This window comes from Tamandua tetradactyla, chromosome 8 (assembly GCF_023851605.1).
Source record: "Tamandua tetradactyla isolate mTamTet1 chromosome 8, mTamTet1.pri, whole genome shotgun sequence".
In the NCBI taxonomy this organism is placed as follows: domain Eukaryota; kingdom Metazoa; phylum Chordata; class Mammalia; order Pilosa; family Myrmecophagidae; genus Tamandua; species Tamandua tetradactyla.
In genome coordinates, this window is record NC_135334.1 from 12,045,191 (window position 1) to 12,060,758 (window position 15,568).

Below are 15,568 nucleotides of genomic sequence, written 5' to 3' on the forward strand. Positions count from 1 at the left end.
TTACAAATTTAAGACATGTAAAATAGGATTTTTGAAGTATGTATTATATGCTTATTTATGTGCACATATGCATGGGGTAAAGTTTGCAATACATTCCAGATGTGTTTTTCTCTTTACATAGTATGTTAAAGAGTTTTCCCTCATAGTCACATAATTGATGTTATAGTCTAGTCCTTTACACAACAAAAACTTCATCACTGGCTAATACTTACTATGCTTTGCCAGGGGTCTTTGCTTCATTGGCGCTGATAATGAATAAAGGAAAGAAGATAGAGAAGAGACAGCCACTGTAAAAAGAACAAAAAATTAGTCACCTTTATAATAGCCATGACTTTAGAGAAGATATTAGTAAGTCTAGAGCAAGCATCATGGCTTGATGAAACCAAAATCCAATGCGCCTACTGAAAAGAACAAAGGATTTTTTTTAAAAGAACTGGCTATGTTTAACACTGTGTAAGGAGATAATATAGAGGGAAAAAATATCAGATATAGGATCATGCAGAATAGATTTTAGTGCTAAGTGGCGAATGTGACTATCTGCTAAGAAGAAAAATCCTACAGACTTTCTGATCAAATAAGAGTGCAGAATGCATAGTATAGAGGCAAACATATAGAACGCATTGAATGTACAGATTTATTTTTACTAGTTCTGTCAAATTCTGCTAGGTGAGTTACCTGATAATGTATGAGGACTGCATTGCTGTGAGAAAGGCCAGGGGCAAACCAAATCCAAAGTAGTAAGGCCAGTTCCTTTCTATATTTGACAAACGCTGGTGCATTTCAATTCCTAAAACAAGAAAGCCAATACAATTAGAATGCATATTTCCTTTGAGTCAAATGACTAAATGGCTAGGGTAGACAACCTTTGAGGCTTGAGTTTTCAAACACGGAAGCTACAGTGCATAAATAAGAACTGTACAAATCTGATAAAAAGCTTGTAACCAAAGTTTTAACAAATCAATAATCACAATTATAAAGCTGGCAGGCTAAATGAATTATGAACTGTAGCACCTGCATCCTTTGCCAGGATAAGTCTTGAATAAAGCTAGATATCAAATTAAAAGGTAGCTATCCTATAGAAATCAGCTAATCTCTTTCAAATCACATACCCAGACAATATGCCAAGGGATTTAAAAATATCCCCAAAATAAATCTGAATGCATAGAAGTCAATTTATCTAACTCAGAACGCTCATTTATGCCATCTTACAGCCTAATCAGAGCTGAATTGATTATGCATCAAAAAGATAATGCTGTGTTGCTATATCCCCCATCCTCAAAGTTAAGGGTTTTAAGCAGAATGTAAGCTACCTCTGGCCAGTTAGGCTACTTCTTTCAAAGATGGTTTGTCAAGGCCTAAGTATTGAATAGTTTAAGAAGTCTGCTTAGCAGTAGCATTTTCAAACTGGCCTGCTAATTTCAAACTGGCCCGCTAATTTCTCTTAGAAAGATGGACTTACCTTTATTGAACCAGCGATATTCGAAGCAGTAAAGAGAGTAGAGAAGGGACATATGCAAGAGACTAACCAGCTGGCCAATGAGATGGATGGGAAAGAGACTCACAAACATCCCCTAAAGAACAAATATGAAAAGATCTCAATTCCAAAGCTTCAGAGACCTAATACTAGTCACCTGTCGCTCTCTGAACCACAAACAAACTCATAGTTGCTTTAAGTTCCTGAACAGCAAGAAAACAGACAATGTCCAGGGTGACAGGCTGATAAATTCCTATTTCTTACAATTGTATGACTTACAGATTTTCTAGTTGTTTCTGTGAAAAGAATTATTTTTAAATTTTACCAGGTCAAACTGACGTTCCAGGACAATGTGCTAACTTTATCCTATGGCTTCACATGCCTTCCCCAAAGGCTATACCTTATCCCTACCATCCTCCAGTGAAACTCATTTTTTTAATTTGCCTGTGTGCCTGGAAGGTTGGTCTTACCTGGATGAGGAAAAGAGCTTGCAGCAAAAGGTTGAAGAGCATGTCAGCAATTATTTTGCTGACACTAGGGAATGGATGAGGCTTCCTCCCTGATACTTCAAATGCCAGATCAGCTATATCCTATAACAGAGAAAATAGCTCACCAATGCATGACTTAAATGGCCTTGACAGCCATCCCCAAAGCTAAGGTCACTGGTATACCACTATTCCTACCACGCGAAGAAAAAAAATCCAGTATCAGCAATGCTTCAGGACGTCAAGAAAGTAATCCCATTTTCAAGAGCACAGTGACACCCATCAGCTGCTTGGCCAAGAAAGGTTAAGGCTAAGAAAAGACTCCCTATGTGACCACTGACTTCATAGGCTGAAACCCGACACCTGACAACCCACAGTGCTATAGGACTCCATTCTGCCCTGGACCTACCTGAAACCAAATGGCATTGACAACTTTGCTAAGCACAAACAGGGGGAGCACCCAAAGAGCACTGAAAATTGACGTAAGAAAGAATTCCAGCCACGACCAAACATCTCCATGTAATGATGGATCACCTAAAAAAAGGGAAAAAGACTTATGGTTCAATGGAGACATGCAAAACCAAATATATATGAAACCCCAATTTTTGTGACTATTCTTTTTTCCCTATATGTTTCTTGCCAAAATAATTCTATGCCCTAGTTCAGATAGTCCTATTCTTACAAGATACACCAAATTCTGGTCACAACTGCAGAGTAATTATAGATATGTACTGCTTACCTTGCACTAAATTTGCTTATATGCCAGTGACTGAGATGTCACAATGATTAAGAGTGCATAATTTTCAGGAAACCAACTGGGTTTAAATCCCAATGGTGCCACTTACTAATGGTTAACACTAGTTTCCAGTTCCTCACTCTTAAAATGAATATAATAATAGTACCTTATCTCTAAGGGTTGTTGAGAGGTTTGAGTTAAAAACATCTAGAGCTCCTGGCACATAGGAAAGTGTTGATGAACCAAGGAAGACTGGAAACATTATTTCCCATGTACATATCCAGCAAATGGCAAGGCACAATACATACACTTACCAATAATTTGTGCTGTTACTGACTGAAGCACAGGAATAAACACTCGATAAAACAAGAAGAGACTGAACTAAAGGAAAGAAGAAATAAAGCAACCATTAAGACCTTCTTTAAAACAATAGTTCCAAGTTTCAGCATATTTTCCAGGCAGTAGTGTCTTTTATGAACTGCGAGGCCTGAAAAAAGTACTAAAATTTGATCCATTTCTATTTCCTGATACTCCAGCCAAGAGATACAAATCCGAAGCTGCCCATAACAAAGTGAAACTTTTGGGAGCTTAGAACATTCCAAATATCAGTGGGAGGAACAGCCAAGGAAGATCACGGAGAAGATCTCCATGGACTCACTCCTCCAAAAACAGTTAGTGGAGAGATAAGAACTGTCTGAACAACTGTTTGGGGGCTCCGGAGGCCAGTGGAGCACTATAGAGCATTCAGGAAAGAGCAGGAGGATGAGGCCAAGAAACTGTAGTAAAGAACTGTGAGTAGCTTGTTTCACAGTGACTGCCAGAGCCCATGATTTAAAAAAATTATGAAAAGGAAAGAAACCAGACACAAATCATTCCATTTATATAAAATGTAAACATAAGTAAATATATAGAGAAAGAAATAGATTAGTAGTTATGCAGGGTTAACGAAGGGCAGAAGGTTTGAGAGGTGACTGCTAAAGAGTATGAGGTTTTTCTTTTTGCGTAACGAAAATGTTCTAAAATTGATTGTAGTGATAAATGCACGACTCTGCTTATACTAAGCCATCAATTTCACACTTTGGATAGACTGTATGGTATGTGAATATATGTCAATAAAACTGCTTAAAAATAAATAAATAAAACTGCTTAAAATAAAATTGAAGAGGAGAGAACACTACCTAACTCATTCTATGAGGCCAACATCATCCTAATACCAAAGCCACTATAAAAGAAGAAAATTATAGACCACTCTCTCTTATGAATATAGATGAAAAAATCCTCAACAAAATACTTCAAATCAAATCTAGCACTACATAAAAGAATTATACACCATGATTAAGAGAATTTTATCCCAGATGTGCAACGGTGGTTCAATGCAAGATAATCATTACTGTAACACACCACATTAACAAATGAAGGAGAAAAACAACATTATTATCTTGATCAATGCAGAAAAGGCATATGACAAATTCCAGCATTCTTTCTTGCTAAAAACACCTCAAAAGACAGGAATAGAAGGAAACCTCCTCAACATGATAAAGAGCATATACGAAAAACCCACAGCTAACATCATACTCAATGGTGAAAGACTGAAAGCTTTCCCTCTAAGGTCGGGAACAAGACAAGGATGCCCACTGTCACCACTGCTATTTCAATACTGTGCTAGAAGCTCTAGCTAGAAATAAAGGCATCCCAATTGGAAAGGAAGATGCATAACTTTCATTATTTGCAGATGATATGATCCTATATTTACAAAGTCCTGGAAAAAAAAACAAAAAACGGCAAAACTAGTAGAGCTAACAAATGAGTTCAGCAGTGCTGGGATATAAGATAAACAATTAAAAATCAGTACTGTTTCTATACACTAGCAATACGCAATCAGAAGAGGAAATCAAGAAAATTCCATTTACAATAGTAAATAAAAGAGTCAAATACCCAGAAATAAATTTAACCAAGGATGTAAAGGACGTGTACACAGAAAACCTCAAAACACTGCTAAAAGAAATGAGACTACCTAAAAATTTGGAAGGACATTCCACACTCACGGACTGAAAGACTAAATATCATTAAGATGTAATTCTACCCGATTTACATATAATGCAATCCCAATTAAAATTCCAAAAGCATACTTTGCAGATATAGAACAGCCAATTACCAAATTTATTTGGAAGGGTAAGGAGCCCCAAAAAGCCAAAAACATCTTGAAAAACAAGGAAATTGGAGGGCTCACATTTCCTGACTTTAAAGCATATTATAATATAACAGTGGTCAAAACAGCATGTTTTTGCATATAGATAGATAGATTGACCAATGTAACTGAATTGAGAGTTCAGAAATAGACCCTCACATCTATGGCCAAATGATTTTTTTTAAGATCTTTTATTTTGTTTATTCTTTTTTTTTGTATGCTGTACGGTGGGGGTCACATTTTATTATTTTTCCATGTAAGTATCCCATTATTGCAGCACCATTTATTAAATTTTCTTTTAAGTGCACGGGCCAAGAATTGAACGCAGGTCTCCCCTGCGTGGCAGGTGAGAACTGAACTACCCTTGCACCCCCAAACTGATTTTTGATACAGCTGTCAAGTACACTCAACTAGGAAAGAATAGTCTCTTCAACAAATGGTGCTGGGAGAACTGGATATCCATATGCAAGAGAATGAAAGAGGACCCCAATCTCATACCATATACAAAAATTAACTCAAAATGGATCAAAGACCTAAATGTTAAGAACCAAGACCACAAAACTCCTGGCAGAAAATGTAGGAAAGTATATTCAAGATTCTGTGGTAGACAATGGTTTCTTTGCACAAAGCACAAGCAATGAAAGAAAAAATAGGAAATGGGACCTCCTAAAAATGAAAAACTTTAATGCTTCAGAAGACTTTGCCGAGAAAGTGAAAAGACAACCTACTCAATGGGAGAAAATATTTGAAAACCACATATTCAATAAGGATTTAATATCCAAAATAGATAAAGAAATCCTATAACAGCAATAAAAAGACAAAGTACCCAATTAAAAATGGGCAAAAGACTTGAACAGACATTTCTCCAAAGAGGAAAATCAAATGGCTAAAAAGCACATGAACAGATGCTCAACATCATAGCTATCAGGGCAATGCAAATCAAAACCACAATGAGGCATCTTTATACACCTACTATAATGGCCACTATTCAAAAAAAAAAACGGAAAATTAACAAGTGTTGGAAAGGATGTGGAGAAATAGGAACACTCACAGCTGGTGGGAATCTAAAATAGTGCAGCCGTTGTGGAAGACAGCTTGATGGTTCCTCAAGAAGCTAAGTATGAAACTGCCATATTATACGGCAATCCTGCTACTGGGTACATACCCAGAAGAACTGAAAGCAGGGATGCAAACAGATATTTGCACGCCAATGTTCACAGTGGCATTATTCACAATGGCCAAAAAATGAAAGCAAATGAAGTGTCCATCAACCAATGAACGGGTAAACAAAATGTAGTATATATACATATGATGGACTATTATTCAGCTGTAAGAAGGAATAAAGTCCTGATGAATGTAACAACATGGATAAACCTTGAGGACATAATGCTGAGTGAAATAAGCCATACACAAGAGGACAAATATTGTATGATCTCACTGATAAGAACTATCATAATAAGCAAACCCAGAGTTAGAATCTAGGATATAGGTTATCAAGGGATAGAATGGTGATAGAATATTGGGAGCTTTTGCTTAATTTCTATTTAGGCTGATTAAAGATTAAATGGAAATAGATAGTGGTGATAGCACATTTTGTGCTATATGGATAGTGGTGATAGCACATTTTGTGAGTATAATCAACAGTGCTGAATAATGTTTGTGAATGCGGTTGAAAAGGGAACTTTTGGTATATATGTTACTAGAAAGAAATTAGAAAGAAACTTTTAGAAGTTAAAACACGGGACTATACAACACAGTGAACCCTGCTGTGGACCATGACTGTGGTTAAAAGTACAAATAAAAGGATGTTCTGTCATGAATTATAATAAATGTATATCACTACTTTAAGGTGTTTCTAATAGGGTGGTAAAATAGGAAAAAATACACCTAATGCAAACTATGGACTACAGTTCACAGTAATAGTTTAATATTCTTCAATCAACTGTAACAAAGATAACACACCAATGCAGTGTCAACAAAAACAGGGTGTATGGAAAATTATTTTTTTACATGACTTTTATGTAAATCTACAACTTCTATAATTAAATAAAAAACAACACATTTTAAAAATGATGCTAGGTGAAAGAAATCAGATATAAATGATTCCATTTAAAACGTACACATAAATCTAGAGACAGAAACATAGTGGTTAGGTAGGTTGGAGAGGGTAGAGGGATTCAGAGGTGACTGCTAAGGGATATGGGGCGTTTCTTTTCAGAGTAATGAAAATGTTCTAAAATTCAGTGTACAACTCTGTGAATATACTAAAACCCACTGACTGTACACTTTGGATTGATGGTATGGTATGTGAATATATCTCAATAAAGCTGCCTTTAAAAATAAAAGTTAAAATGTGTGAATTATATATATGCTGAATTTCAAGTCAAAGAAAATATTTAACTACCTGTTCTTTTAAAGTATCCAAATTTCACAAAAGCCTGTATTGATTCTCAATTTTAGATATTCTTTATGGATATGGGTTTCCATAGTAACCAATTTTAGTAAACAGCTATGATCAGATGCAGGAAGAACCTTGTACTTGTCCAGCCACATCTGCCTACCCCCTCAATTCCCCCTGGGGATCCCCAGTTGTTCGGTGTCAGAACATTCAGATGTCATGAGAAGGTGTTACCTGGAACAGCAGTAAAGCCCGTGAATGAGTATACCCCATAAAAGTATACATTTAGGGCTGACATAAGTGATCTTTCACAATGGGGAATAAAAATCACAGCAAGTGCAAAAAATCCTGATTAATATTCTTAAGTATATATGAGCACATGAAAGCTACTTACCTCAATATTTCAAGGGAGATGAAAAAATTGAGAACCATTATTCACAGAACAATCTGAACAACACTTTTAAGTCCAAAGGCAACCACAGTCACCTGGAAGTGAGGGAAAAAATAACTTACCCAGAATACTCCTCCATTCCAAGCACAGCATTGGAAAATTCTACTAACAATACGTGGTTCACTGAAAAAGACCACACATATTTAATTTATAAGACATATAGGCTTATTCTCATTTAGTAGCTATTTTATACCTTTTGTTAATACCTTATTCTTTTTCAGTGCCTAATTTCTCCCAACAGTCTGCTAATGTCAGTGAGAAAAGGGTAAGAAATATTTCTGGGGAACCAGCTTTTCTTCAGAGGGGGAAAAAAAAATCAATCAGGTTGGTGATAGAGAGAGGAAGTGAGAGGAAGTCGGGGGTTCTTCTATCAATAAATAATCCATATATGCTCTCCTAGAAGCATTCATCAATCCAAATATGAACGATTGTGGTCTTTGCACCCCCTCCTTTTTTTTCTTTAAACACCATGCCATTTCTAGCAAGGAATACTATTAGACCCTAATTCAATCAATCCATCCATGAGATTTTTCTGGGAGAAGACAAAGAAAACAAATAATGGAATACTGTAATGCCAAGTCACTTTGTAGGGTCTTAATCCTAAGAATTTGTCACTTCCTGAAGCACCCCTCCTTGGATCAGCCTGTACCCCTCACCTCTCCTGCTTCCGCTCTGTGCTCTGGGCTCTTCGCTGGGCCAAGACACTACTTGCTCTTCGCCGCCGCTGCTCCTCTCTCTTTTGCTGGATTCGAGCATCTAGCTTTGAGATGGTACAAATGCCCCAGATAGAGTCTTTGATTCCCTACGCACAAGGGTGTTAAGAATAACAGTTATCAGAGGACTTAAGGGCAAAGAAACAAATGGACACTTGCACACCAATGTTTATAGCAGCATTATTTACAATTGCAAAGAGATGGAAACAGCCAAAATGTCCATCAACAGACGAGTGGCTAAACAAACTGCAGTAAATACATACGATGGAATATTATGCAGCTTTAAGACAGAATAAACTTATGAAGCATGTAACAACATGGATGGACCTTGAGAACATTATGCTGAGTGAGACTAGCCAAAAACTAAAGGACAAATACTGTATGGTCTCACTGATATGAACTGACATTAGTGAATAAACTTGGAATATGTCGTTGGTAACAGAGATCATCAGGAAATAGAAATAGGGTAAGATATTGGGTAATTGGAGCTGAAGGGATACAGATTACGCAATAGGACTGGATACAAAAACTCAGAAATGGACAGCACAATACTACCTAACTGCAATGTAATTATGTTAAAACACTGACTGAAGTTGCATGTGAGAATGATAGAGGGAGGAGGGCTGGGAACATAAATGAAATCAGAAAGAAAGATAGATGTTAAAGATTGAGATGGTATAATCTAGGAATGTCTAGAGTGTATAACAATAGTGAAATGTACAATGTACAAATTTTTTAAATGTTTTTGCATGAGAAAGAATAAAAGAATGTCAGTATCGCAGGGTGCCGAAAATAGATGGTAATTAATATTTTAAAATGTCACCTTCTGTGTGAGACTAAAGCAAAAAATGTTTATTTGTTACAAAATTTATATTTTGACTAGGGCATTTCCTAATATAACTTATGTAGATAGTTTGATTGAACATCGTTAAGTACTTGGAATCTCAGGTAGGACATGAGATTTTGTTGGTTTGTCCAGAGTGATGCCCCGATGAATCCCAGAGTGATTTGATCAGTGAGTGGAAAAGTTATTTGCAAGCCCCCTTCGGGGAATGGTGAGAACGGGGAGAAATTCAACTTCCCCAAGTCGAATTCTTGATATTCTCACAAGCAGTGTGGACAACCAAAGCTATAGGCTGAGCCCCCAGTCTTGGGGTTTGTTCATATGAATCTTAACCCCACAAAGGATAGGTCAAGTCTACTTAAATTTTAGGCCTAAGAGTCACCCCCAAGAGAGCCTCTTTTGTTGCTCAGATGTGGCCTCTCTCTCCAGCCAACATGACGAGCAGTCGCACCACCCTCCCCCTCTCTGCATGGGACATGACTCCCAGGGGTGTGGACCTTCCTGGCAATGTGGGACAGAGATCCTGGAATGAGCTGAGACTCAGCATCAAGGGGCTGAGAAAAACCCTAGAATGAGCTGAGAATTAACATCAAGGGATTGAGAGAACCTTCTCGACCAAAAGGGGGAAGAGTGAAATGAGACTAAGTATCAATGGCGGAGAGATTCCAAACAGAGTTGAGAGGTTATCCTGGAGTTTATTCTTACGCATTAAGTAGATATCACCTTGTTGTTCAAGATGTAATGGAAAGGCTGGAGGGAACTGCCTGAAAATGTAGAGCTGTTTTCCAGTAGCCATGTTTCTTGATGATGATTGAACAATGATATAACTTTCACAATGTGACTCTGTAAATGTGAAAACCTTGTGTCTGATGCTCCTTTTATCTACCATATCAACAAAAGAGTAGAACATAGGGAATAAAAATAAATAATAGGGGGAACAAATGTTAAAATAAATTTAGTTTGAAATGCTAGTGGTAAATGAAAGCGAGGGGTAAGGGGTATGGTATGTATAACTTTTTTTTCTCTATTATCGTTTTATTTCTTTTTCTGTTGTCTTTTTATTTCTTTTTCTAAATCGATGCAAATGTTCTAAGAAATGATGAATATTCAACTATGTGATGATATTAAGAATTACTGATTATATATGTAGAATGGAATGATATCTTACTATTTTGTTTGTTAATTTTTTTAATTAATAAAAAATTTAAAAAAGAAGAATAAGTTATTTTTTAAAGAGGGAAGATTACTGAACAAAGAACTTTCCAAAACTACCTATGGTAAAGTGAAATAAGAGTGAAAATCATTGTACTTATTTTGCTACAAGGCTTAAAGGAACTTGGCTTTAAACAAATAAAAAATTTTTTAATTTAAAAATAATTCCCAGCTTACAGAACTGCTGTAAGAATGGAGAACTCCCAAATACCTTTTGTCTAGATTAACCAATTTAATATTTTGCCACATATTAATATATACATATACACAAACACTTTTCCTGAATCATTAAAGGGTAGGTTGTGACATCATATCCCTTTACTTTTAATTCCTCAGATTGAATTTCTATGAACAAAGATAACCTTTTAAATAATTATAGTAAAGTTGTCAATTCAGGAAATTTTAAACTGAAGAACTTTAAGCTACAGTCCATATTCAGATTTTTCTGGTTGTCCCAATAATGTCATTTATGGCATTTATACCTTCTCTAGTATAAGAAATCAGTCCGGAATCGCATATTACAATTAATTGTCATGTTTCTTTCATTAGGAACAGTTCTAAACCTTCTTCTTTTTAAAGAATAGAGACCAGTCATTTTACAGAATTCCCTCAATGCAGGTTTGCTTCCACATGATTAGACCCAGGTAAAGCATTTTTGGGAGGAATACTGCAGAAGTTATACCATGCCATTCTGGGTATCCCTTCCAGAGTCTATCCTTAATTTCACATACCCAGTAAAGGTGCTGTCGAGTTCCTCAACTGCAAGGCTATAAATTTTTCCTCTTACAACCAATAAGCAATCTGTGAAGAAATACTTCTGAGACCATGCAAATATTCTACTCAACTAATTCTCTTTCCTAGATATAACTTTCACTGGCAATTCCTGCCCAAACCAAGCTTGAATAACATAGTTGCAAAATAGTCCTTTTTGGGGTGGAACATCGTGGCTCAGCTGACAGAGTTCTTGCCTGCCATGCCGGAGACCCGGGTTCAGTTCCCGGTGCCTGCCCATGCAAAAAATAATAATAATAATAATAAGTCACTTTCCATTCCCCCCACACTCATCAATACTATGAAGCCAACTGATTGCCCTCCTTTACTCTTTCAGTATCAATTAAATGCCTATAGTACACCCTATATTCTGTATAAGAATAACACTGGGTAGGCCCACAGTTGGACCAAGGGTGGGGAAAACACATAAAAAAAATAATTACTGTAAAACACGAAAGCTCTATGATAAGAGCACATAGGAGGAATAAAAGAAAAGGCTCTGCAGCCTGGTTAAGCTGGATTCCTACACTAGACAGGATTTCCAATTTTCTGCAAGATGCAGGATAATATCTAGCTCTTCAATATTATGAATTAAAATGAAAGTCTGTATGTAGGGTGGGCCACGGTGGCTCAGCAGGTAAGAATACTTGCCTGCCAAGCCCGAGGACCCAGGTTTGATTCCTGGTGCCTACCCATGTAAAAAAAAGAAAGTCTGTATGTAACAGTCCCAACAAATAGGATAAAAATGCCAAAAACACCTAAAGGATCTATTAATCGGTTCCGTCATCATAAAAAAAAAAAAGTGAACAGATGACTTCCTAGAAAGAGGTACTCACCCTGCCAAGGTCCCACAGAAAGGTTTTGACACTGTCAGCCATCTCTTCACCATCCAAATTACCAACAACACAGAGGGAGAACCCCAAAATCTCTCATCATGAAGGACCTGCAAACAGATGGATCATAATGGAAAAAAATGATCCGAAAGTTGCTTTAAGTATATATCTACGTGACGACATTTTCCACATACTTGCAGTGCAGTGATTCCAATCTAGTAAGGAGTCCTGGACATTCGAGCCCAGGAGATTCCAGCACTTCAGTAGATACTAGCACAGCGAAATAAATGAGGCTATCCTTGTTAACTGCTGAAACCCAAAATCTTTTTTTTTTGATCGCTCACTCATACGGCCCTCGTAACAGTAGTTTTCCTCCAAACCTTGATTTCCCTAACTATTTTTCCTACACACTCTAGGTATTTTCAGGATTGGGAGATGGATGATAACTACATTTCAACTTCCTCTTAAACGATATTCATGCTTAATTCATAATCTCAAACAGCTGAATGAAAATACAAGATGATAAAAGTTCTTACAAAAATTACTAAATATATACTTAAATTGCACACAGGAAAGTTTAAAGCATGATATGACATTGCACCTCTAAACAGGCCTTCCTATGTTTTCTAACTTTAAATAAAAACCTATGTACAATTTTATTAACCCTGCAAGGAACTAGGACCAAAAAAAAGTTGACAGGTATAAATGTTCTTTAAAACACTAACACTTTCATTTTCCATCTCAGGTGAATGAGAAATGCATTTTCAAAAATTAAGAACTTGAGAGTATGTGTGTATAAATATTCTTAATAAACTCATTTAATTTCTAATGAATGGAAATCCACTTTCATAAATTTAAGAGCTTGAGAGTCTAAAGTTCTCAATCCCTACTAAACTAAGCTAGGGAATTAATTTAAGAGGTATGGCCATAATATAATAGGAGAGAATTTCATAAGCAGCTTGTATAAACCTCACATTTCAAGCTTAAGCACAAGCTGATCTGTGCTCCCTGACATTTACACACTTCAAGTGTACCTTACTGACACAATTGGACTAAAAGCCACTCAGAGAAGGGGACCTGCACAACACGTATGTACCATCTGCTCCTCAAGTGAAATCTTACACAGATGTACTCACTTCAGATATACAAGTTTCTAGAGTAAGAAACTTCTGTTTCATACTTCCACTTTTTTCCTCTTAAACAACGAAAGCCAAGCCCAAACAAAAACTTCAGAGTTACAATCACAAAGATGCCGTCCAGAAGGTTGTGTAATGCCAACCACTAGTTTGTAAAGACTATCAGGGGACTGACCTCTTGACCAGCTAGTTCTCCATTTATAAATTAAATCTTCATAGGTTTTCTGAGTATAAAGTGCAAAAAAACCCCATGAAAAACCTACATTCTATGTAAACAGAATGCCCATAAAGAATGAAACAGCATGGGAGTTTAAGGAAGCCAACTATTTAGTCCCCGTTTCCCACAAGGAGCAGACAGAAAGCTTAGGATATTATGATTGTTTCAGTCCAGAAGAACAACAGTGTTAGCTGAACCTTGGTCAGTTCACACCTGGTTTCTGCATTTATGGAGTACCAGTGAGAGACAAAAACACTTCCGTTTTATACTGAGATCTAATACCTATCTTACAGGAATAATTACTCAGTTTGAGAAACAGCTGAAGCAGGTATTAAAGTAACTTGCCACACAATTTATTTACACACAGACTGAATGCATGATCCAAGCAGAACCATATCATTCAGCGAGGATGCACTAAGATGCATTTGGTTCACATCATTTTACAAATGGGGAAACTGAGTCCCAGTAAGTAAATGGTTTGTCTAAGATCACAGCAAGGGAAAGGCAGCTACGGCAAACTTAAGAACACTAGTGTTAACCCTCAGTAGGGACCTTTCTTCAAGTTCTGCAATGAGGATTTTTGTATAATTCGAGCAACCCATGGTCAAATAACTTCTACTAAAACCTTGAAATACAGCTGGCCATTAAATTCCTAACAGTCCTAAGAACTTCTTAAGCATTTCCTGGGGCACAACTCTGCAACTTAATTTCTAAGCAACTAAACCCAATTTCCGGAAAGCAGAGAGCCGTGTCATTTTCCACTCTAGGTGCAGGAAAGTTAAGCCTCCTCACTACTCATGGGATTCATAGGAATGCCACTGAGCCCACAGGTCCACTCGGATCGCACCTTCCTCGTCAGTGTCGCCCCAGTAGCTCCTAGGGAATTTCACCTGAGAGCTGGAGTCTCCATCCCCCAACCACGGCTGTGCACGAGGTGCTGCCAAGCCTCACCTACGGTCACACAGAGACCTAAAGATAGCCGCGTCGCACCTGGGGCAGCGTCTCGCCCAGAGCTGTGCCCGGCGCCCCATCCCCTTGCCTCACTCCCTTCGGCCCATTCCTGCACGGTGTCCTCGCCCACAGCCCCGGCCCGGAACCTGACAAACCCATGGTCGGGCCCAGCGTGTCCCCCCACCGCCCTCACGGCCCTCGCCGTCCAGGCAGGACTGCGCGGCGACCCCCAGGCCTGGCTCTCTGGGACCCGGGCCTACCCGGTAGCTCCACCGCCCCGGACTCCGGCCCCGGCCCGGCCCCTCGCCCGTCGCGGGCTCGCTCGGCTTCTCAGCGACCGGCCACCCGCTCCCGCGGGGCTGTCCCAGGGCCGGGGCCGCTGCGCCCGCACTGGGCATGCCCGGGCCGCACGGGGCCGCTGGGAAGTCTGGCGGGCGCCGAGCCGAGGCCGGGGCCGCGGGGGGCGGAGCCAGGGCCCGCCTTCGGGGGCGGGGCCTGAGGGACAGGGTCTCCTGCCTCATCTCAGATCCGGTCCTTCCTGACCTTAAAAACAACGGAGAGCTATACCTGAGATTAACGCCAGAAGCGCCGTTGTGAAACCCGGATCCAGTTCTCCAGGCTGATTGTCGTTCTGAACTTCTTTGAAGTCTTTTAACAGAAGGACGCTAAAAAACATGGGTCACCTTGGTTTATTTAGTTGGAAATGGGTGTGATCAAAGGTGACTAAGCAGAGTCGGGTTTAAGTCAAGCGCCCCTCAAAATGATTCAGAATAGGACAAGCCCCCACCCATTTCGGCTGCATTGGGTGTGTACTCCGACAACAAAGGAGACTGGGATTGGAAACAGTAAAGTAAATGGGGAATTCTCTTTTCACTGCCGTTCCTACCAGTCCATTTCCACAGCAGGGACGGCAGTTTTTTGGCATGGACTCAACAGGCCTCACTTATAACCTTCTTTCCGCCTATTCTAAAGCTTTCATATCTCTCACACCCTATTTCTTTTTACTTCCTATTTCCGTTCACTTCTAGCTGTGCTTAGAGCTGCCAGGGCCACCTCTAGAGTTCGAGTTTTACAGCTCGCTATATAGTGCAGCCTCCTCTTTTAGGGGAACTGACACCATCATTCCGAAAAAAAAATAAGAAGAAAAAAAAAAAAACTC

At 38.6% G+C, this 15,568-nt stretch overlaps 1 protein-coding gene across 4 annotated transcripts in view; it reads right to left on the bottom strand.

Moving 5' to 3' along the window:
* EI24 (EI24 autophagy associated transmembrane protein) overlaps positions 1-14,797 on the bottom strand; it is a 78,012-nt gene extending 63,215 nt beyond the window's left edge. For all 4 annotated transcript variants that reach the window (XR_013156489.1, XR_013156490.1, XM_077112529.1 and 1 more), the window contains exons 1-10: positions 14,670-14,797; positions 12,109-12,215; positions 8,389-8,534; positions 7,795-7,855; positions 3,010-3,076; positions 2,369-2,493; positions 1,945-2,064; positions 1,460-1,571; positions 676-787; positions 213-287 (exon numbers count right to left, since the gene is read on the bottom strand). Coding sequence is in view for 2 of the 4 variants with exons in the window: in XM_077112529.1 (XP_076968644.1) it covers positions 213-287; positions 676-787; positions 1,460-1,571; positions 1,945-2,064; positions 2,369-2,493; positions 3,010-3,076; positions 7,795-7,855; positions 8,389-8,534; positions 12,109-12,150 (860 nt within the window). In the remaining 2 variants the exon portion in view is untranslated. The remainder of the gene's footprint in view (positions 1-212; positions 288-675; positions 788-1,459; positions 1,572-1,944; positions 2,065-2,368; positions 2,494-3,009; positions 3,077-7,794; positions 7,856-8,388; positions 8,535-12,108; positions 12,216-14,669) is intronic.
* Between the last annotated feature and the right edge of the window lie 771 nt (positions 14,798-15,568).